This window comes from Spermophilus citellus (assembly GCF_964194105.1).
Source record: "Spermophilus citellus genome assembly, chromosome: 9".
NCBI lineage: Eukaryota > Metazoa > Chordata > Mammalia > Rodentia > Sciuridae > Spermophilus > Spermophilus citellus.
Genome location: NC_138191.1, coordinates 106,651,142 through 106,675,628, shown reverse-complemented (window position 1 = coordinate 106,675,628; position 24,487 = coordinate 106,651,142). Strand labels below are relative to the sequence as shown.

Genomic DNA, 24,487 nt, shown 5'->3' with positions numbered 1-24,487 from the left:
TCCCCAACCTACTCTTCTTCATTGCACCCAGTTACTGAGCCAGAAAACAGGGCAACTGTATCAATACCTTCTGTTCCCCATATCCCAAATCAACAAGTTCCGTCAGCTATGCCTCCTCGTCTCTGGAGTCTCTCTGTTCCCCTAGCCACACCTTAGGTGGTCTTTGAATTTCTGTCTCTGCACAACAAGATGATTTTTCTATCATGATTATATAACACACACACACATACACACAAAGTCACAGTTGAGCCTCAGTTGCTCTCAGGCTGAACTGTGAGCTTTGCATCTCAACTTCCAAAGCTCTAATGAATCCTCTCAAGCTTCATGGCTGCCATGGGCACCCCCAGACACTAGACTCAAGTCCTCCTTAACCTTCTGCCTGTCTCAAGCCCCTCCCTGTGTAAAACACACTAACATTTTCCTTCTTTCCCTCAAATACTGACACTGCATCCTGGTGGACACATGGAAAGGTAGCCACCTGGCTTGTGAGAACTGCCCCTTGTCTGGGAATGATCTGGAAAAAAAGACGTGGACCACCCAAATAATGTGAATGCTATAGGACCCTGCTTCCTAGTCATAGTGGATTGGCCCAGCAGTGAATACTTGACCCAAATTGGCCAGGTTCTCTTGCTCAAGAACTTGAAATTTGGATTCAAGAATTTGAAAGTCCTAAGCAAAGCGAGTCTCTCTCATCAATGCCCCTAAGTGACAAGCACAGATTACAATGCCTGAGCTCCAACCACTAAGACCACCTACATCCAAGTCATCCTTTTATTTTCTTATTGTCATCCATGAACAGTGTTTATCTCTCCATTTATTTACTTTCCCACATTCTATATTGGTACATTATTGTTGTACATAATGATGTACATTTTTATTTTTTTTATTACATATTCATACTTTCATACAATATAACAATATAATTTGGCCAATATCACACCCTGGCAGTTTACCCCTCCCTTTCCTCTACTGATCTCCCTTTGATTTTCATGAGATTCGCCCCCACCTTTCTTTTCCTTTTTCCTATCAGCTGACCCTTTGATTCCACACAACAGCCAGAATTCTTCTCCAAACTCCTTTCTATTATTTGCAATTAGAGAAGCTTAACTCAGGTCTCTCCCATCTTAAAACTGCCCTCCTTGCTCTTAAATTTCCCCTCCAAAATCATGACCCTCTCCATCTCCTCTTCTGCCAAGATTCTTGGTAAAATCTTCCACATCTGTCTACTTCCTCACCTCTCATCCATTCACTCCTCAGCCCATAGTAATTCAACAATACAACTCTCCCTCGGAATCTAGTATTACAAGGGGTTGGTTCCAGCAGATACCAAAATCCACAAATGCTCAAGTCCTTTAAATAAAACAGCATCATGTTTGCATATAACCTATGCACATCCTACTTCATAATTTAAATCATCCCTAGACTACCTACAGTACCTAATACAATGCCTGCACATCAGCTCATCCCCATGGACTCATCATAATACTTGTTAAATGTCAAATCCACATTTTACTTTTTGGATATTTCTACAATCTTTTTTTCCCAAATAGTTTCAACCCATGGTTGGTTGAATCCAAGGATGCGGAACCTGTGGATATGGAGATCTGGTGGTATCTATTTAGCATCCATGTCATGAGAGAATCTAAAACTGAAACAAGGACTTAAGAGGCTTCACATTTGCCTGCAAATGTCCAATGGTTAATTAAAAACAGGATTAAAAACTTGGCATCTCTGCCTCCATTTTACTTCTATCTCCCTTGCTCTGAGGCACCTTAGATTCCAGAAACAACAGATCTTATCGATAAACATCTTATGATAGAGGAAACCACCCCCTCCACAGGCAGTAATAACTTTCTTAGGGTAAGCTCTAATTGACTAATCCTGACATATGATGGAACAGACCACACCTGACCAAGATCAATGCTTTGCCAGCTGTGCAAACCCGCCAGCCATGAAAATGTCCAACCCTTACCCTCATTTGTCTTCTTGTAAAACTTCAAAGTCATTGTCAGACCCTCAAAGACAGAGCTGAGATGCTTGTCCTCACTTTGCCTTCCCAATATGGCTATATTGATTAAGATTACTTTCCTGCTTTTCATCATTACCTTTCTATTTGGTTTTTGGGGTGCGTGGCAGGATCTGATTTGTTGAGACCTCCCCAGCTAGGCCTCTGGCCTAGGACTCCAGTAACAAGACTAGAGAATAAGATACAACCTGGGGACTGAGAGAACTCACAGTCTAGCTGTAGGGAAAGGCATGGTGAAGGGTGATATCAATTGTCATGGAGATTAAAATAAAACATGGAGAAATTCTCAGGGTGTGATTGAGGGAGGTGCTCATGGAGGGTATCCTGGTGCAGGGGATCTTGAAGCAGTGTCTTCCAGCTGTGAATGATATGTATCTTTCAGGAAAAATATAAATGAATGATGACTTTTTATGTTTATCCAAAATGAAAATCGATTTATTAATTCCTGTGAAAAACAATGTATTACAACCAGATCACCCACTTTATTAATAAGAAAGATATTCATTAGGAAACTTGGCACTGATTTCACCTGCTCAAATGCACCATCTGGGCACATCTGCAATGCTGGCAGGTAGGCAAGCAGGCCATAGAGGGCCTGTGGGCTAGAATTTTCAGCACTATCAGAGGGGACTTAGAGAAGGGTATGGCAGCCCAGGCTAAGGAACAACCTGAGCAAAAACTTCACCTAATTAAGAAGGGAGTAAAGTAGGGGAAGGTAAAAGAGGAAACAAGAAGTCCACGTAGGCCAGTCACAGAGGGCCTTTTCTCCATACTCATAGGGTTGTTAGGCTTTTTCCAGGTACAGCAGGGAGTCACTTAGAGTTATTGAGCAAGAGAAGGTCATTGTCATTTGGTGGCTAGTGTCAGGAAGGAGAGAATTGCGCTACTCTTGGTCAACATTTAAGTCATTGTTCCCTCTGTCCCTGAGGCTTGAGGCTCCTATTTAGCATCAGCTGTCCTTAAAATTGCCAGGCATGGAGGGAAGAGAGGATCCAAAGATCAGGGCTCAGAGGGAGAAGCGGTCCCTGCTCCCCTCTGTCTCCAGCTCACCGGCCCCAGGCTGAATGTAATTGTCCTCAATGAAACCATCATCATCCTCATCTTCACCCACCTCTGGGCGGTTCCTATTTCCTGTTCTGGGCAGTGGGCGGTGTCGGTAGCTGGCATAGTAGCGGCGGCAGACATGGAATTTGGCAGCAAGTGCAAGGAGCACAGAGAAGACCACAGCCCCCAGAACAACCCCTACCAGCACAGGCCACGCCCGGCCCCCAGTGCCCAGTCCAGGGGTCGTGGATATTATTGCGGGGAGCTTCGAGGGCTCCACAGGGGCTGCAGAGAAAGAGAAGCATTATAGGTGGGAAACTGAAAGGAGGGTGGGCAGGGTCCTCCCCCAATCTCAGCAGCTAAGAGAACCCACCCTCTCCTTATCCACCGTGTGCTATCACTCACTTTGGCTTGTCCCATTCATGGAAGGGCCTGATGACATCAGTGAGCCTCAACCTCTGCCAGAGGCCTATGCCTCTGTCCTGGAAAATACAAAGAGGTGTGGGTGTCAAGGATAGACAGAGAGCATATATTCCAGGTCACACAGCCGTGTTAGGGCATGGCACAAATGCTGGGGCCTGGACAACTCACCACATCACTTGTCCACAGAAGAAACAAGCCGAGTATGCAGAAACTGGCTGTACTTTCCTAAAGGTATGAACATCATCTCCACCTTACAGAAGAGGATGCTGAGGTCCAAAAACTAACTCAATCAAAGCCCTAGAATTTGAACCCAGGTCTCTGACACCACAGCCCAGTCTGCTATGCTGTTTGGCTAAGGATGGGACATGGAGGCAGAGGCTGTTCGTGGCTCCCAAAGGCTGGACAAGAGCAGTTGTTTGCAGCTACCTAGACACAGGGCAGACCACATGAGAAGGCCAATGCCCCACTACCTACCCAGGTTAGGGGCCCCAGACACAGCCAGGGCAGCCCTGAACCTCTGCTCCCCGTACCACTGCTGCCACATCTCTGCCCTCAAGCTTTCCAGCAAACCCCATCTACTCATCTCCACCCACAGAAGGCCCACACCGCCCCCAGAGGGAGGATCATGCCAGAGACTATTCCAGCAAGGACCTCCTGAGTCAGGAAAAGTTCCGGATGAGGGCCACCTGGGCAGGCAACCTGCCAGAGGAGCACCCAGGTGAGGGGAATAGCTGGAGGAGCACCTGAATCAAAGGCATGTGGGGAGGCCCACCTGGACCTGCAGCAGAGCTCGAGGAAGAACTCCAAAGTTGGGAAGTACCTGGGGAGAGACAGCCCAGGAAGTACCTGGGCTGGGCAGCATCTGCAGGTGGAGCACCTGAATCAGAGGAGTCCCTGGACAGAGTAGCCAGGCTAGGGAAGTACCTATAAGGACTTGGTGTAGGGAAGTATTCTGTTATATTCTTTAATACAGATAACCGAGTGACACCCTCACCCCTCACATCCAAACTGCCATCAAGCCCCATCAGTTCTTCCTCTAAATGTCTCAGAGTGACCTGTTCCTCCCCTCCCCTGACAGCCACTGCTGTACCCAAGCCACCTTTTCCTTGCACCTTTTGCCATGATCTTTCCACCACGACCTCCTAAATGATCTTTCCCTGCCTCTAGTCCACTCCACAGAGCCAACACTGACCCTATCACCTACTTAAAAGCCCTTCAAAAGCTCCAAGCCTCTTAGGTCTGCGGGCTGATGGTCTTCCCAGGCCTCAATCCAGCGTGGGGTCCTCAGGGCAAACAAACTCTCCTACCTCTTTGCCACAGGTCCCTATCCACACTCAGACACACACCCACCCACCCACCCTCTACCTCTAGGCACCCTCTCCACAGTTTTTGGAATCTCCATCCCTCAAGGCCAAATCAGATCATCCTGCCCCTGAGGTTTTCCAAGGATTCCCCCGAAGTGGCCCCAGTCCTGTCCTGCTCAGGCAGTCACAAGTTAGAACTGCCTATTTCCAGCCAAGCAGCTCTCTGGGAACAAGGACTTGGCTGGCTGATCAGCGTCAAGGTGCATGCAGGCAGAGCTGGCCTTTGGCGGCTCAGCAAGTTAATGAAATGAATGGGGAATGGGGGCTGCGGGCAGGGAAGGAAGGAGAGAGTGAACTTATGGGGGAGGTGGGAAGGACGCATCAGAAAGGCGAGGTACACAGTTCATTCATTCATTTGCAAGCATTTCTTGGCTGCCTGCTGCGTATCTCTCCCCAGGCATTAAGTCCCCCCAAATAAGAGATTGTTATAGTGAAATGATTTGAATTCAATTTGACTTTCCTAAGATTTTACTCCAATTCCTCTCCTCTCTGCCTGTTTCTATGAATCCTTCCCAAGGACGGACACACACACGCCCTGCCCCCTCAGGTCAGATAATCACACACCCCTCTGATCTGCACAGACACACCCCCACCCTGATCTGTAGTTTCCTTGTTGCTCTCTGGAGCCCCTGGGAATCTACAGAGAGTCTGTGCACCCTCGCCCATGCCCCCCAATGTCCCCCCACCCTCTGCTCCCACCTTCAGGAACTGGGCAGAGTCCGTGGAGGTGGCTTCCGGCTGGGCCGGCAGAACTTGGACAGGTGGGCGGGACAGAGTTACCACTTGACTCACCTGGGGAGGCGGTGGGTGGGGCGGAAGCAGCGGGAGAAGGAAGGGGAGGGTAGGGGAGGCCAGGGCAGAGCAGGGCGGCTAGCAGCGCCTCCCGCAGGGTAGTCTCATCCTACATCTTCCCAAGTTTTCAGGGGGGCAGGCTCACCCTCATCCCCAATATTGGGAGGTGAGTGTACAGCTAGAATCTGGAGGAGGGTCCAGAAGGCCCTAATAGAAGCAGACCTCAGCAGGCAGCTACTCAGACTGATAAACAAGTAAATTTCCTATGATGGGTACAAAGTCCAGAGTTGAAGGGAGCTTTGCAGGCCAGAGAAGGAGGTGGGCCGGAACTGCAGTAGGAGGGGGAGGGTGACCTTCCTAGGCAAAGCGAGATGGACCAGACACTAAAATTTCCTGCAAGTGTGTGTGTTTACCCAACTTGGGCCTTCATCTGGATCTCAAGGTTCCCTGTGACCCCACCAAACAGATTCTGGGCCTCTCCGGGGCTGCTCCTTCTTGCCTTGCACCTCATCCCTGGGCCTGGTGCCTCCTTCAAGATCCAGTTCAGGAGTCACCTTCCCTGAGCCCTTGAGCCTGGTAAGGCCACCTGTGGCGTGCCCGGAGCACCCTCACAGCATTTCTCCCACCAGCTTGTACTTCTCTTTGTGCGGCTTCCCGATTAGCATGGGAGCTCTCCCAGGGTGGGAGGCAGTCTCTTGGGAGTCCCTGGGTTCCCAACACCCAGCACAGGGCCTGAGGTGAGGCAGGCTCTTGGGGAAGACCAATTACCTGGGCTCAGGCACAAATGGGCCAGGATCCACTGGGACAGACAGGAAGCAGGACACATCTGGAGCAAGGGCTGCGGAGGATGGTTGCCAAGGCCGCGTTAAGAAAAAAACTCTGAGATGCCCTCACTTTAACTCCACAGGGCTGGGAATGAAAGGGAGGCCAGATGGGGAAGTTAGATCAGAAATGAGCTACAGGCCACAAGAACCAAAGTGTGTTTTTACCTTCTTGAGTTCAGTTAAACCCTTGAGTGCCGCTGTGTCCTACTTACAGGTTGCTTCTCCACCATGACTGCCTCCCTGTCCCGAAGCCTTGTCTGGCCATGGGGTATGATCCCACCCCTCTCATCTATAGCCAGTATGGGTCTGGTGTGAACAACCAGGCTGCCTTCCTTAGATTTTCATAATAAAGTACTCTGGCATTTTCCCAACCACTACTGGTCCTTGCTGGTGGGGGCTGCATCAGCTTGTCCCAAGACAAGTCCATTCTGGCAAGCCTGGTAATGGCTCACCTTTCCTCGCCAAGATCTCACAGTCTTGTGAGTCATATTCAACAGGGACAACTGTGCTGGAGAGCAGAGGCCTGGAATGTCTTGGGATGGAGTCTCAACTCACTGCCAGGAGCCCCTTCCGACTTCTCCCTGATCTGGCTTACACCTGCAATGCCTTCCCACACTTCCGCTCCCTGGATTTGTGTGTTCTGCTCTTTTCCTGAGCCCCTCCCTACTCCAATGGCATCTCCGACCCCTCCCCGACATCTGCATCTTGTAACTGCTGAATTATTCTGACCAGGCCTCCTTACCTTGCTGGTTCCAGCTACCAAGCCTCATTTATCTAGAAGCCTTCCCTGACGTTCCCTTGTCTGGGTGACGTGCCCTTCTCCGTGCCCCATTCCATGCCCCATGCCAGCAGACCTCAGCCCTTCTCCTCACAACCCTGACCACCAACCACCTAGTGTGGTGATTTTCTTTTTACTTTCTCCCATAAGCCTGTGATCTTTGGATGTGGGGTCTGTGTCTATCTTAATTCTCATCATATCACCAACTCCAAAATGGCAATAATAAATACTTATGAAATGAATGAGAGGAAAGTCAATATTAACCCAAATGGGGCAAGAGGCGCCAAGAAAGGTGGGGGTTTACTTTATTTTTGAAACAAAGAAATCATAGGATTCAGAGGGGCCTGATGGCACCCGCATATAATCCTTACAACTCTGGAGGCTGAGAAAGGAGGGTCTCAAGTTCAAGACAAGCCTGGGGAACTAGCAAGACCCTGTCTCAAAAGGAAAAATAAAAAGGTCCGGGAGCGTAGCTCCAGTAATAAAGTGACCCTGGGTTCAGTACTGGAAAAAAAATCATAGGATTCAACAGATATCCACAGAACACCTGCATGCCCCTGCCACTGCATTGTTCAAAAAAGAGATATAACATGCCCTATTCACATACTATAAAATTCACACTTTTTAAAGCATATCATTTATAGCAGTATGTTGGTGGCACTGGGCAACCATAGCTCTATCTCTAAAACACTCTCCTCACACCAAAAGTATCCCCTTCCCCCTCCTCCAGCTTCTAGCAACTACTAATCTGCTGTCAGTCTCTATGGATTTGCCCATTTTGGATATGTCACATCGATGCAATCACATTGTGATTATTTAATGGACTGTCTCATTCGATCCTCATAATCAGGCTATGAGATAGATGTTAATTATCCCTTTAACAGGTGCAGAAAATGAGGCTGTGAGAAGGCAATTGGCCTTAAGTCCTGGAGAAGAAGAAAATAAGCAAAAGGTCCACACATCCACCTGTCAATCCATAAGTGAAAGAAAATTTCTTGAATGCCCAGGAGAGATCCACATCCGGTCCATCCTGCTCACATTGTAAAACAGCAGAAGGCAATCTGCTGGATGCCCCCGTAACCTGGAGAACGGAGAGAAGGCTGGATATCAACTTCTGCTGGCTCTTCAGCCAGGAGCTCTGATGCAGTGAGCAGCTTCCATGACAGCCCTGGCAACCATGTGGTCGCTCTGAGCAAGCTACTAGGATTAGAGTTAGTGTCATTGTAAAGCTTTTATTCTAATGGAGAAGATGGACAGTACACAATTAAAGAAACAAATAAGACTATTTCAGATGATGGTGAGTGTTATGAAGAAAATAGCTTCATGTGAACATGAGAAGAGATTGCTACTTTAGATGATCTCACTTAAGATCATCTAAAGAGGGGACTCATTTATGAGGGAACCTTTGAACCGGGATCTAGATAAGAGTAAGATAGCAACTACACCAAAGTCTGGAGAAAGAGCATTCCGGGCAGAGGGAACACACAGGAAGACACTAAGAGGTGGGAGCATGACTGGCTGGTTCAAGTGGACAGAAAGGAGCCTAGGAGTGGAGTGCAGGAAAGTGGCTGGGGGAGAGTCCTCGTCCCCCGTGGACCTCATTCACTGCTGGTTTGCCTCCAGCAGGCCAGGATAGAGCAGAGAGGCAAGCTAGAGAGCTGGTGCAGTCATCCAGGGAGAGGAAGACAAGGGGCCTGGCTGTGGGAGAAATCCTCAGGTCGCAGATATATTTAAAGGTGAAGCTGATAAGACTCGTTGACTGGATGTGGATTGGAGTTAAAAAGAAAGAAAAAAAAAACCAAGAATTTTGGGCTGAACAACTGGAAGGCTGGAACTGTGGTTTACTAAAGCAGGGACAGGATCTGGAGGGAAAGCAGAACCTGCGAGACATCCCAGTAGCACACCAAGTAGGTGTAACATGAACTAGCCTGGATACACCACCCTCTGGAGTAAGAGAACCAGCAAAATGTACATGATTTTTCAAGTCAGGCATCTGGGTGAGGAGAGAGGTGGAGAGGAGAGAGAGGCGCTCTGGAATAGGCCAGGAAGAGAGGTCACGGTGGGGAGGAAAAGCTGGAAAGAAGCTTAGGGAATGGCCGGTACAGTAAGAGGCGTCCAGTCCAGAGAAGCAAGCACTGCAAGGGCAAGGGATTGGTTATCCATGTCAATGCTGCAGATAGGTCAATTAACATGCGGGCTGAGAATCAATCTTTAAATTGGCAGAGTGAAAGTCATGGTTGTTGGGAAAACATACAACGGCGGCAGCACCCCAGAGAAAAACTCCAACATGGCGCCTAACGACCTTCTCTCTCCTTTTTTTTCCTTTCACTGGTGTGAAACGTTCCCGCTGGCGCCAATGTTCAAACCCTGCTGGTGGGAAACCCTAGCCCCAATAAGAATTAACTTCTTGGGCTCCGGAACTGACATATGGAAGAGCTTGCCAATAAACGGGCGACCTGTTATCTACCGCAGCCCTGCTACCTCTCCTTAGACCTATATAAACCCACAGCCTTTTGTAATAAAGCGGAACCTCTTTGGTGATCTGTGTCGTGTGGTGCAGCGTCTTCCAGTCTTACAATGGTGACCTTGACAAGAGCAGTTTCGCTAGTTGAGGACAAATCCTGGCTGGAGGAGAGCTTGAGAACACAAGCAGAGGAATGGAGGAAGCAGAGACCACTCTTCCAAGGAATTCTGCTATAAAGGGAGCAGAGAAATGGGGCAGACACTAGAGAGGGGTGCGGATCAAAGGAGGAGTTTGGTTTTTGTTGGTTTGTTTTTTCTTTTTTTTTTTTAAGGCTAAGAACTATTAGAACATGCATTCTGCTGATCAGAATCCAGGAAAGACAGGAACTTGATGATGCAGAGGAGAGAGGGAAGGGACAGTGCAAGACTGAGTCCTTGAGAAATCAGGAGGGTGGGGTCAGGTGCACAGGGTTGGCCTTGGACGGGTGCAACAGAGTCCCTCTGAGTCACCGAGGGAAGGCAGCCTGTACAGGTAAAATACAGCAGGTCTGTGGGGAGAACCTGAGGAAGTTTTCTTCTAGTGGCTTCTGTTTTTCCAGAGTAAAGAGGATATGATGTCCCCAGCTGAGATTTGAAAAGTAGGAAGGAGGCCCTGAGATTGGCTGAGAGAAGAGAAGGTGAGGATTCAGTTCATTATCACAGAGCAAAGGTGGCAGGATCCATGATTTTTTTTTTTTTTTAGTTGTTGATGGACTTTATTGTCTTTATTATTTTTTTTAATGTGGTGCTGAGGATCGAACCCAGTGCCTCATGCATGCAAGGCGAGCACGCTACCACTGAGCCACAACCCCAGCCCCAGGATCCATGAATTTTAGGGAGACTGTTGGTGTACTAGAGAGGGCAAGTAAAAAGATGGGGTGGGAGGGCAGATGGTGGCAGGTGGAAACTAAAGTCACCCAGGAAATGCAGTTCTTTTTTTTCTTCCCATGGTACTGGGGGGTTTAACCCCAGAGGCACTTTACCATTGAGCTACATCTCTAGCCCTTTTTTATTTATTTATTTATTTATTTTTTTGAGACAGGGTCTCACTAAATTGCGGAGGCTGTCCTGGAGTATCTCGAGGCAGCCAGTGCCTCGCCAGGGTGATTTTTCCTACACAGAAGGGGACAAGCCACTGAGAAAATAAAGTCTGAAACAGTTAGTGAAGAAATGAAAGACAAAATCAGAAAAATAGTTTTAAATGCAGAGCGCCCGATAGGTCCAGCCCACACAGGAGCTGGAGCTGAACAATTAGAAAATGGCTCTGGTGGTTTTATTTAAGGAGGTACATCAAAGGCAGGGATAAGGTTTCAGGGATGGAGTCTTGCTTCATGCTGTCTTGCAGTCAACAGGCTGATTGGCATCTTGGCAGGCTACACCAATCTCTGAGAAGCTGTGTGGCTGCAGTAGGTCACCCCATCTCTGGTGCTATGTGGGACCTGGCAGAGCCGAATAGAAATTCACATGTATCTGGTCTTAACCAGTAGGATTGATTGCCATCGGAAGTTTCCAAATACCAGATTTTCCTATTCAATCAGCTTCCATGCCGACCTGTCCACGTATAGTCCATGGATGGCTCTCCACATTTGGAGCTTGCTATCCTTCTGTCTTAGCCTCCCAAGTCGCTGAGATTACAGGCATGTGCCACCACCCAGCTGGGGATGCAATTCTTGATAAGGACAAGTCCTAAGAAATGAACCGTGGTGTGGTCTTGGGGCAGGGCTGGCAGACCAATGTTGGGTTACTCTTATCTGAGGCATGTGGCTAACCTTCTGAATCAGAGGTCTAAGGAAAACATTCTAAAAACTCTATTAATAAATAACAGAGCGAGAGTTCAAACCCAGGCCTCTGACTCCAAGTACGGCCCCTTTGCAGCAGCTGTGTCTCCACTCTGATGAGTAGTTCAATTCCTCAGTCATTTGGAGTGACAGATAAGAATCTCTTCCCTTCAATGATGTGATTTTATGCCCCCCAAAGAAAACACAGGATTCTGCTAGCTGAACAGGGAACAGATGCTGAGCAAGCAAAAGCCTGAGGAGCTCTAATTCCCCCACCCCAACACCCACCAATCACCTTCTCCATCAGACTCAACTCCTCCCTGAGACAGACAGAACTTCTCACCCAGGGGTCTTAGGTTTGGGGTAGTTGCAGAGCCCCTCTGAAAAGCCATGAAAGCAGGAAATGCGTGTTTACCCGCAGTCAGGAATACGTATACAGGCCTAGCTCTACCAGATGCTCAATGTAAATTGTTGGATAAATTCATGGTTAGAATTCCAAGGCATTCACTTGCTTGCTTCAGGTTCAGAACTGGTACTAACCCTGTCCACTCTGTGTGCAAGGTCCTCTGTTCTAAGGTATTTATGTCTATGCTGCTTTCTTTGCAAGCCTCTGGAGGGAAGCCACCCATTTCCCATGCTTCCAATCTCTTCCTGCCTCTCAGAAAGGAGTCAGCCCCTCCCTGGCACTTAGAAGCATGTTTAGGAGGACACAGAACTTTGCCTTCTCCTTTCAACTGTTTTTCCTTTGATACTGGGGATTGAACCCAGAGGTGTTTAACCACTGAGCCACATCCCCAGACTCTTTTTATATTTTCTTTAGAGACAGGGTCTTGCTAAGTTGCTTAGGGGCCTTGCTAAATTGCGGAGGATGGCTTTGAACTCACAGTCCTGCTGCCTCAGCCTCCTAAGTCTCTGGGATTACAGGTGTACACCACTGCGCCTGGCCTCCTTTCAACCTTCACCTTCCAAGGAGGCTGGCCTTTTTTCTGATCTGCCTCCTGGACATATCCCAGTATTCAGAGCCTCTCTGAAGACTCTTAACAACTAGGCTTGAAGTTTGATGGAAACCAGCCCTCCAATCCAATTATCACTAAGTTAGTTTGTGAGATAAGCTCAAAAGGGTATGTCCTCAGTGGAGCCTCCCAGGAGACCTGAGACCAGGGCAATGTTTCAAGACTTCAACTTCTAGGGCTTCCTCACTTCTTCAAGACAAATGAGCCCATCTAGAGCCACAATGTTCCGTGCGGCCCTGAAGATGAGCTTACACCAAGCCTCCTACACCTCCAAACACACCACCCTGAAACTCAATAAAATTACCTCATACAGTTGCCACATCAGACCCAATATCCAAGCTCATGGGCAACTTTTCCCCAAGTCACCAGCTTTCCCTTACCACATCTGATGTATAAAAATAATTAAACATCACCCATGCACAGGGTAGCGATACAGCAATTTAGCGAACCCCAGGGTTGACAATCTCTGGGGTAGCCAGGCATAGGGGAACAGAGCTGAGCAGGCCTGGGACCCCCTTTCCTTAGGGACACCAGGTCCATGCAAGTGGCCAGAGGCAGTAGTTCAGCTGGGCAGAGCTGCCCACCCTGGTGTCCCCTCCCAGCCCTGCCTCCTGGGCTCTCTGCGGTAGGAATAGTCAGTCATCCCTACTACATTCCTGCTTTTTCATGGCAGCCCTGTTAGGAAAGGGAGAGGACTAGGAATTTGGTGTCCACCAGAGACCCCAGGGGTGTTGAAGCAGTTCTCATGCAGAAGTCCTCTGGTGGCAGGCACCACTTAAGCCTGGAAGGAGACCATCTCCCTGTGGGGGGTGAGAGGCCCACACCTGCATGTGGTTGCAATAGCTCACACTCCAGTTCCCCCGTCAGAACAAGTATCCCCTCCTCAGGGTGGGGGCAAGGGCTGAACTCTAGAGCACCATTATGCAGTCAGGAAAAAGGGGGTAAGAAAAGGGTGGAGTGAGAGTGCTACCTTCAAACCTTTCCCTGTCACCCCTGGGCCATGATGGTGAGTGCTAGTGGAGTGCCAGTAATACTGAACAACCAAAAAGCAATCCACATGTGCAGGTCCTGTAAGGAATGTGTGTGACTGTGGCCATGGAGACAGATTTCTCTCATAACATGTGCTTTGTATGCTAAGTAGGCTTGCTGTTGTTTGAGGCAGAAAGACAATGAGTCACTTGTGATCTCAGACACTGAGTGTGCAATTGGTTCTAGAATTTCAGAGTGACCTGGTGTAACTTAAAGGCAAGATGCCCTTAAAATTCATGCCAACCCATCTCTCCTGATCTGCGGGTGCCTTTTACAAGGCCCTGTTCCATCAGAACCCAGTACAGCACTAAACTCATGTGTGTGTGTTTTTTTTCCAGAATAAACTCTCTAATGCTGCCTGAGTACATAAAGGTGGGTTTTCTTAGATCATTTTTTGGGAGGTGGTGTATACAGAAGCTAACAGCCTTCCTGTAGTTGCTGGCAGTAACTTTCAACCTGCTTCTTACCTGGGTAGTACCGTGTAATGAGCCTAGTACTCAGCCGAGCTCTCTGGCTATGGCTTGAACTATCTGGAGTCAAAGTTGAGCTCTAACTCTTAACTAATCTGAGGATGCATCGGTTTCTTAATCTGAGAAGTAGGGATAATAATGAAAACTGTCTCAGAAGCCTGAGAGACCCTGAGGTGTGGCCTTCAACTTTTCTTTACACCTGTAAATGTTCAATCACTGTTCACCAAAGGAATGGAGATTTGTTAGTACTCTAGCATAAGACTGTTTACCTTTCTGGGTAAATTTTATCCTGATCAAAGTCTTTGTTATGCTTTAAGTAAGTCCTGAGCTTCAAACTGCCTGAACCCTGTGTGGGGTGTTGATTTCAACTTCTGGCCCCACAAGACTCCTCGGAACCAAATGGCCTTTGTCAAACAGTTTGTATAAAGGGACTTCATTCAGAGCCTTGTTGAATTAACTGGGGCTTCCTTTAAATAAAGGCTTGTTTTTAGAAGTCTTCTTTTTCTAACAAGGAAAAGAACACAATGGATTCCAAGTAATCTACAGTCCTCATCACAGCTTGTCACAAACACCTGGCACATCTTTTCAGACCAGAGTGAAAACAGACACACGCTCACTACCTTGCTAACTTCAGGGCACAGCCTCAGCCTGATGTTCCAAAAGCATTTGCTGACAAACTTCCTCTCACTACACAGTTATTTCCTGGAAGAGCAGCAAAAGTTGTTCTTAATCGACAATATGGCTTTGGTTACTGCTGAAGTTAAGTGAAAATGCCATTGCTACCAATTAGTAATCTAAAAAAGCTTTAGAAATTACTTTTTTTCTTTTTAAAGAAAAAAAAATATCTTTTTGTGGGCCCCCCCCCCCCCCCCCGCCCACAAAAAGACATTTTTCCTTTCTTGGCTGATCAACACCGGAAGTGATTTATTGGTAAAGTTGATTTCCGCAAAGGTAGAACTCAGGAAGCCCATCAACATGTTGCTTATTTTAACCAAAAGTCCACTTCATAATGTTGTCTGGGCAATATTTACTGGGTCCTTCACAAAGTAATTGCGCCCAACAGCAAGGAGAGTGAAGGCCCTGATAGAATATACAAAGACACCAGCATTGGGTGTTGCATATAATAAAGGAATAGCTCAAATACTTTAAAAAATATTCTAGAAGGCAAGACACAAGGGCACACTTTAGGAGAAGACAGGAATGTAATTTGGGAGGGGGGAAGTCATATTGGAACTACCCATTTCCTTTAAAAATCACTGAACAAACAAAGCAGCATTCAACTTCACTTACTGACTTTACATTGTTTATACACAATAGCTTCGCTCAAATCCAAGAAGCAAAGATGGGACTCTCATGTCGTTTATTTAGAAAAATAATTGCATGGACACTCAGGTGATCCACCTCAGTCTGGCAGGTTTTCTTGGGAGGAGTCTCTGTTACTTAGAAGAGGACCAATTTGACACTGATTCAGATGGTCTGGATGGCAGTTTTGATTTATTTTGGGGATTGAACCCAGAGCCTCACCCTATGGTAGGCAGGCACTCTTCTACTGAGCTACAACCTCAGCCCTCTTGATACCAATTTAAAAAGGCAACTCATAGAGATTCAGTCTTTTCCTCAGACAGCTTCTTGATCCAACCAGAAATTTGACCAGCTTTTTTTGTGTGTGTGCATAATTTGTATGGCAGTTTCACCCAAATGGACCTCAACTGCATCACCATTTCCACAAGAAGGTTAAGGACCTCATCTACATAGACAATTAAGTCAAATTCTTGGGCATTTGCAATAGTTCCCCCAATGTTCTCACGAATGTTGACATGTGTTCTAAAACCCTAAGATCAGTTTAAGACATTGCACACACACACAAAAAAGAATGTTGTAAGAGGAAGATATCATCAGTTTGCATTCTGAGCCACCTCTTCAGGAAAACCAGTGGAAATTGAGCTATCAGGTTTTTCTGTCCCTCTGGAACCTGAGGGTCACTTGGAAAACAGTGCACCCAAACCACGGGCCTTTACTTTCCTAAAATGAAAGACAATTCAAGAAAATAATGCTTTGCTTTCCAGCTGAGCACTCCTTCTAGAATAGAATTTAATACTACAATTGATAACCATGCTGCCAAATTTTCTCATGTAAAGTGGGACATTTCTTGCCTTTTGTCAAAATGAGAAAATAAATGTGAAAAGCTGAATTATCTTCAAGTTAATTTTATCTTATTCTCAACTATGTAATATGGGTCAGAGAACCGAAAAAAATATAAAAGATATATGGTGAAAATTTTCACTCCCACCCCGATGCTCCCCCACCCCACCCCCGCTTCCTTCCTCTCACCCCAGGTAAGTACTTTTATTCCCTTATGGTATATCTTTCTCAATTTTCTTTATGCAAATACAAGTAGTGAATATATATGCTTATTTTTTTTCTTTCTGGGACAAAAACATACTATATACACTGTTCCGCATATTGTTTTGTTGTTATTGTTGTTTTTCACTTACTAATTAGTGTGTCTTAGGGAACTTTAAAAATCAGTACATAGACTTGGAGAGTTTCTTCAACCATTTTAAAAACACAGAATATTTCATTTGTATAGCTACATCACAGTTTATTTAATCAGTCTCCAATTGATTGACACATGGATTTATTCCAATGTACATGTAACGCCACAGTGAGTAACCATGACATTTTTTTACTGTGCAATGGTATCTGTAGGAAAAATTCCCCAAAATAGGACCGTAAGTCAAAGGGAACTCATATTTGAAAATTTTTTAATATTTATCTTTTAGTTATAGGTGGCCACAACATCTTTATTTTATTTATTTTTTTTAAAAGAGAGAGTGAGAGAGGAGAGAGAGAGAGAGAATTTTTAATATTTATTTTTTAGTTCGTGGCGGACACAACATCTTTGTTGGTATGTGGTGCTGAGGATCGAACCTGGGCCGCATGCATGCCAGGCGAGCGCGCTACCGCTTGAGCCACATCCCCAGCCCCTCTTTATTTTATTTTTATGTGGTTCTGAGGATCGAACCCAGTGCCTCATGCATGCTAGGAGATTGCTCTACCTTTGAGTCACAACCACAATCCATATTTGACATTTTGACAGATATTTCCAAATTGCTCTCCTGGGAAGTTGTACCAACATGCCTTGCCAAGACAGAGTGTTTTTGCAATTGATAGGTAAAAATTATAATTAGGAAGTTTCATTTTGTATTACACTTCCTATAGGTGAGGTTGAGCATATTTTCATGTGTTAAAGGGTCATCTATATTTACTTTTCTATAAACTTTTCAGAATTACAACTTTTACTTTTTCAAAATCTGCCCATTTATCTATTGGATTTTAGGTGGTTTAGATTTCTAATCTGCAATCTGAGTTACAAATTTTTTGTGTGTGTTTATCTCCCAGTTTTTACCATTCAGATTTTTTTATTTGAACTAAATTTGATTAATAGTTTCTGTTCAGATCTGTTAATTTTTAGTTTTAGGAAGGTCCACCTACCCTAAAGTTGTAAAGCAATGTGCTCTTGTTATTTTCTAGTTCTTTTGTGGGTTTTGTTATGTTAAATCTTCAACACTTGAGGAGTTAGTCTTGATAAGCGATGTAAACATTATTTATTTTACACATGGTTACCCAGTTGTTGCAACACCATTTGTTAAAAAGCCCAACTTTTCCCACTGGTTTGACATATTACTTTTTACTAAATTCCTGCATGTGTTTAGTTTCATTTCTGGATTTTCTCTTCTATTCTCTTGGTCTTTTGTGTGCCAGCATTACATGGTTTTAATTATTGATATTTTAGATATGTTTGATGTTTCTGAAAATATTGTGATAGAATAAAATGTTTCATAACCTAGTCCTTTAAAGCAAAAAAAAAAAAAAAAAGTTATACCTTGCTGTCTTTTTGAGGAATTTGGAAGTCTCATCTGGGTGGTTCTGGCTCATTCAGAACCAGTATTATTTGACCATTATTGTCAGAGAGTAACTGAAAGTGGAACAATTACTTGGAGGGGACAAGAGAGGAGCTGGAGCAGCTGGAGTTAACCAAGCTTCTCTTTCTCTTCATGCCTCGAGGCTTTTTAGTGTGGTCTCTCTGCATAAGCTATTTTTTTTTAATTATTTTATTGTTGGTTGTTCAAAACATAGCTATTTTGAGCTTCCCCGCAGCACGGCAGCTTTAGAGAAGTCAGACCTTTTACATGGCAGCTCCAGGTTGTGAGAGTGTTGTGGCCAATTTGGAAAACTATGGTCCAACACAATTTATTTTCTGATAGGGATAGAGCACCAGTAATTGACCTCGTCCTGGCTATTTTTTGCCAGAAGAAAACTCTGCTTTCAAATTAGAAAGCTTACACTTGAAGTGAGTTCACTTATAATCATGTGCTAATGTTTTATCATTTTCATAATATACATTTAGCTCTAAGTATGGATAAGTTCTTACTTTTTTCTTTACCTTCTTTTCTTTGTACTGGGGTTTAAACCCAGGCGCCCATCCATAGTAAGCACTCGCTCTACCACTGAGCCATACCTACCAGTTCCCATATGTGATTCATTTCTGAAAATGTGTGTGTGTGTGTGTGTGTGTGTGTGTGTGTTAAATCAAACAATAGGCATGAATGTTGTATGTATTTAGTGGAGGGGGGGAGAAGGTAGATAAAAAAAGCCTTGTCCCTGATCCATGTGGTAATGGATTAAAGTTGGAGATGTCCTTATGAACTCATGTTCAGCTTATATAAATACAAATAATTACACATAGAAATATTTATAGATATGTGTATATGTGTATTAGTATACACACGTGTATTTCCTTGACTTGTCAACTGAGAGAACCTAGAAGCAATGACACTCCAGTATCAATGAGCACAGCAGAAGCCCAGAGTTTGGTTTCTAGTACCATTCTCAAATGAAGGAAACCAGGGCTCCTTGGAAAGACGGCTGATTCCCAGGACTAGAATGGGAAATATGCAAGATGAGTCTGGAGTATCTTATTAATGCCAAGAAGTAAGGAAGTGCTAAAGAATAAACAAGAACAACAAACTATATTTGTAGGGAAGGGGATGTCAAAGGGACACAAGAGCCAACTGAATTAACAGAACTGGAACAATTTGAGCAACAAAATAAACTAGCTTTGGATTATAACCCAAAGTATGAAATAAATATCTGTGAGCCTGCAGTGATATAAATAAATAATAAACTAAATAAACAAGTGGGTGAAAAGAGAGATAAATCTGGCTTTCAGAAGAAATGAATAATTTATGGAGCTACTTCACCTTCAAGAGAGGGAAGCATAAATCCCAGTCCTTAAGTGTGGTTGTATAAGGTGACTTTCTCCCAAAAGTACAGTATGGAAAAGGAGGGAGAAAAAAAGTAATTTTACAGTGGAGAAACCTGACCACTACTACCTTAGCCAAGTGACCAAGGTCAACATCAACACTGGGTTGCTACTCTGTGCCTTTCATATTATGGGATGAAAATGGCACTTTGCCTCTATGTTCTTCCTCCCATCAGTCTAATCATGAGGAAAATTCCAGTAGAAGGTCATCCTATAAAATATTTGACTAGTGCTCCTTAAAACTGTCAGGTCATCAAAGCAAGGAAATCCTGTGAAACTCAAAGCCAAGAAGAATCTAAGGAGACATGATAACTAAATTTAACATGATATCCATGAATGGGATGTTGGAACAGAAAAGAAGCAGGGAAAAACTGAAAAAATCTACTAAACAAGTGACTTTAGTTATTAATAATAATTATTAGTTAATAATAATATTGGTTCATTAATTGTAGCAAATTTGCCACACTATAAGGTAAGATGTTAATAACAGGAGAACCTGGGTGTGGGATACCGTGGAACTCTCTATATTATCTTCTCAATTTTTCTGTAAATTTAAAAGTATTTTAAAAATAAAGTCTATTTAATTTTTTAAAAAGCACCTTCAGTTCAAGAGAACAAAATTCACAGGAGCCTATGGCTGTGGCCATGGGCCATGCCAGCCATTGCCTCTTCTCCCAGTGTTCTGTTGTCAACACTGAAGAAGCCGAGCCGGGCACTATCAGCCATATCCATGACACCTATACAGAGTCAGGGTGAAAGTTTAAGTACTTCCTTATTTAATAGTACCCCCACTATTAGAAATACAAACTCAGTGGGCCTTAGCCAGTCAATCCTTGTCCCTCCATAGTGAGCTCCCACCTAGCCTCCTACCCATTCCCCAGCATGGTCTGCTTTTCCCTCTTTCCCCCACATTCTCCCCACCCTCCATTCACTGAGGAAGGACAGTGACAGAGATCAGAGGAAAGGTGGGGAACAGTCCAACATGGAGAAAAGCAGCTCTATCCCCACATAAGTAAGCATAGTTTGGAGCCTTTCCAAGTGCTGGAATCAAATGGGACTCACACTGGTCATAGCAGGCAAAGAAGGCCAGTACCACCTCCCTAACACCATCATGATTTTAGAGGAGGCCTGTCTTTCCCATCACCACCTCAAAAAAAAGCTAGAAACCACTCTCTAGGAAAGATGCACTTCCACCTTGAGAGAGTTTAAGAGTCTTATATATTGTCATAGACAATGTGCAGATAGTACATAAGTCAATGTAATGTAATGTAATGTTGGTCAATGTAAATTGAGAACATGCATTAAATGGCCCTTCTACCACTCCTAGCTTCAACCTTGAAGCTGGTGTTTCTTACTCCTCCCAATCCAGGAAAAGCAACCCCTCTCCAAGAGAAATACTTCTGAATCCAGACTTTTATGTCCTTCCCAACCTAAATCACCAGAGAGCACCTCCATGAATGTTTACACCATTTATTTCAATCTAGAATGAATCCCCTTCTAATTCAGGCTGTTGCTCTTCAGAGTGGGAAAGGGTCCTTTCTCTGGGATCATGGAAACAAAATTCCCTTCAAAGAAGATCCATGCCTTTCCCTGTTATAATAGAACATAACAAACACACAGTTATTATTATTATTATTATTTTTACCAAATATTCATTGAGAGACAATTGTTGCCAGTGATGTCAATCATTTGCAGTTGTGGTCCTTGCCCACATGGAGTTCTCAATTCAAAAGGAAACATTGGATGGACCTTACAAGGAAGTTGAAGGTTATTTATGAACATAAAGGAGAGGTACAGGAAGCCATAAAAGAGTGTAAACCTCACTGAAGATGTAACACATGGTGCAGCTGGGCATTGTGTGGAGGTGGGCAGATGGGAGTGGTGTAATGGAGAGGTCCCTGGAGGAGGTAGAGTTTCCCTTAGAAGCACAGCTTCTGTGATTCTAACATTTTTTCTTAGCCTGGATGTGTTAGTCAACTTTCTGTTGCTATGACAAAATACCTGAGATAATCACTTATAAGGAGGGAAGATTTATTTTGGCTCACACTTTCAGAGGTTTTAGTCCAAGGTCATTTGGCTCCATTATTCTGGGCTTATAATGAGGCAGAACCTCATGACAGAGAGCATGGGTGGAGCAAAACTGCTCATCTCACGGAAGCCAGAAAGCAAAAGTTGGGGGGTTGGGGTCCCTTTGTATACTTTAAGGACATACCCCCAATCTACTTCCTCCAATTAGGTCCCACCTCCTAAAGTCTCACCGCCTCCCAAGAGCACCATCAGCCAAGGACAAAGGCTTCAGCACATCATTATCACATTCAGAAATAAAAATAGTACAGAGTTGTGCCTCCTTATGGCCATATCAGATCCTTTTGGTACTTCCCTATGCCTCTGAAGCTGTTATTCTGGAACTTATACCCAAAAAAGAAACACCACTCCTAAGGAAGCTCAATATGGGTCAGACATTATCATGAGATTTGCTAAATCATAAACTCAGGGATGAGGATGTGGCTCAGTGGTAGAGTGCTCGCCTGTCATTTGCAAGGGCGTGGGTTCAATCCCCAGCATAAAAACAAACACAACAGCTAGGCATGATGGTACATACCTATAATCCCAAGTCTTGGGAGGCTGAGGAGGATCACCAGGTTCAAGGCCAGCCAGGGCATCTTAGTGAGATGCCCTGTCTCATAAAAGAGCTGAGGACGTATCTCAGTAGTTGAATAACCCTGGGTTCAATCCCCAGTACTGGAAAGGAAGGGACGGAGGGAAGAAAGCAAGAATACAGTAAAATAAGGTCTTTTGCCCCCACAAAAAGTAAGTTGGTCTCTATTCTTTGGACAAGTGCCTTGAACCTTCAAGTCTTCAGGTTTCTGCCATGAAATAATCTCTTCTTATTGTTAGATCATATTCCATGGCATGGCGCCCATCCTTCACAGGGTCTGGCACATGGAGAATGGATCAGTAAACACATGCACATGTGAGTGGATTTCTGTGAAGCTGTATCACTGTCTTCAACCTTATTTTCATTAACCTGGTCCTACAGAAGGACTACTCCAAATGCAGCAGCCCCAAATCTACAGGATGCTTATGAAAAATATACAACAGTTTTCATGATGACTCAGAATGATTGCTGCCATGCAAACACAGACCTACTTAGCTCTACAGCCCACTGGGGGTCATGAGCACCTGACAGGGCTTGGATGGGTCCAAAAATACAAGTCCTCTTTTCAGTTGATAAAGGTAAATTATAACTAACTTGATTAGCTTTTCTTTTTAGGTTCAACTACAACTATTTAACTAATTCTAAATGAAAGTCATTAAAATTTAGCATTTGGAAACTAAAACTGGCATATAGAGCTTACTAAAAGCTCAACTTCAGTGTTCACCAGGAAGCTTGGCTACCCTGGACCCCTGGTAACCTGGAAAAGCCCTGCATGCTGTCCACGTACTCACAGCTGGAATTCCCATCACTTTTAAGACAGTGGCTTTGTTCGCAGTGAATTATCAGCCTTATGAGGAGTTGATCATGCTGCTAGTCTTTTTTGGTTGTTGTTTTTTTAACAAATTACCTTTACTTTAGCTCTAACATTATCAATTTGGTTTGTTTGGGCTGTGGGTTAACCTTCCAATGCATAGAACAGCATTAAAAAGTATTTTTGGCCTATAATTTTCCAGTGACTGAGACTTCAAGATCTGCATGGTAGCTTAAATATTCCTATTGTAACTGCAGATGTATACACAACCCACTCTACATTTGCTTGTGCTGTGATATTTCATTTGGCATATGCTGTGTATAAACTAATGCTATTTAAATTACTTGCAATATAAACGTGATACATGTAAAAATAGCTTTACACTTATAGGACATTGTTTTATAATACAAATTCTTGTATGCAAACTCTGCAATATTTGCCTTTCATTTATCTACAGATCATTAACTGAGTTTTGTTTCCTAGTTGAAAGCGGTGAAGACAGATGGGCCCAGAGTTTTTGCATGTGCCAGTCACAGTATCTCAAACTTCCCCATTCAGAAAAAAAAAAAAATTTTGCCAATATCTGTAACATTTTCTAGAACAAATTCTGCCCCATTGCTCGTACTACAACTGCAAAATGACATCAACTCCACCAGGTTTTCCCAGAACCAGTGAAAGTTCCACACAAGTGTACTCTGCCCACAGTCCTGCCACACAAATGCCCCCAGAATTTTCCAGCTCCTTTCTCATCCCAAAATCAAAGATCTTGGCCCCAAAATGAGCTGAAGTCTAAGGCATCAATCACTCTTTGACTCCCACTCCCACCCAGTGCCCCTGCAGAAAAAGCTCATCTCTGCTTCAGACCTGGGAAGGGGAGTACCTGTGAGGTGGGCAGATTTTTCTCTGGTCCTTTTTCATGATACTCCAGGAGTCAAAATCCTTCCTGAGATTTTCAGAAGAGGGACGTAACCCAACTGAACCACCTGCAGGGATCCAGTTTCCATCGGAAAGAAATTTTGAGTATGGGGGATCCAGAGTAGAATCAAGTCTTTATTCAGAACAAAGAATGGAAAGATGTCCCCGCCCCAGAGGGAGGGTTTGGGTTTCCAAGTCACTTAAGCTAGCACCAGGTCTCAGCCCACCCCAACCATTTCCATCCAAGGCAGGCAGTGGGGGCCACAGATTTAACCAGTGAGCCCTGGCTACCTGATGGCTCCTCTTGCTGTTCCCTGGAAGGACCTTCCCATGGGCATTCTGTACCTACAGGTCATGTTCTGTCTGGGAACTGCCGGTGGTGGCTAGAGGTGAGCATGGGTGCTAGTGTGCTGAGAGTACAGCAGATCCAATATCCACAGTGCTCTGAAGCCGTGGCCAAGGGGCTGAGTCTGCTCCCAGGTCTGCTCCAAGCCTTCCAGAGTAGGTGCATCTCCCTGGCTGCATAGGGATAGACATGGGTTTGCTGCAAAATGAATGACAGCAGGCGGACAATGAGCTGAGGCTTCATTCTATCAGCAGCTTCAGCTGAGAGCACCTATGTCACATTCCACGCTGCCCATGGGTTCCCCTGGGTCTGTTTAACATGTGCACTTGTAGAGTAATCAGCATCGAGTAACCAAGCACCAAGTCAGAAGTTCCAATCCCCACATTG

The 24,487-nt window shown here is 44.9% G+C and overlaps 1 protein-coding gene across 6 annotated transcripts in view; it reads right to left on the bottom strand.

The window, feature by feature from the left end:
* Window positions 1-2,502: 2,502 nt before the first annotated feature.
* LOC308656534 (type III endosome membrane protein TEMP) overlaps window positions 2,503-24,487 on the bottom strand; it is a 66,494-nt gene continuing 44,509 nt past the window's right edge. The window contains exons 2-5 of one of the 6 annotated variants that reach the window (XM_081307724.1): window positions 24,100-24,298; window positions 23,720-23,822; window positions 3,476-3,552; window positions 2,503-3,355 (exon numbers count right to left, since the gene is read on the bottom strand). In XM_081307724.1, the coding sequence (XP_081163850.1) occupies window positions 3,033-3,355; window positions 3,476-3,512 (360 nt within the window). In that variant the 5' untranslated portion in view covers window positions 3,513-3,552; window positions 23,720-23,822; window positions 24,100-24,298 and the 3' untranslated portion in view covers window positions 2,503-3,032. Of the gene's footprint in view, window positions 3,356-3,475; window positions 3,553-6,417; window positions 6,488-23,719; window positions 23,823-24,099; window positions 24,299-24,487 lie in introns of all 6 variants that reach the window. The other 5 variants (XM_081307728.1, XM_081307725.1, XM_081307727.1 and 2 more) reach the window with 5 other exon arrangements.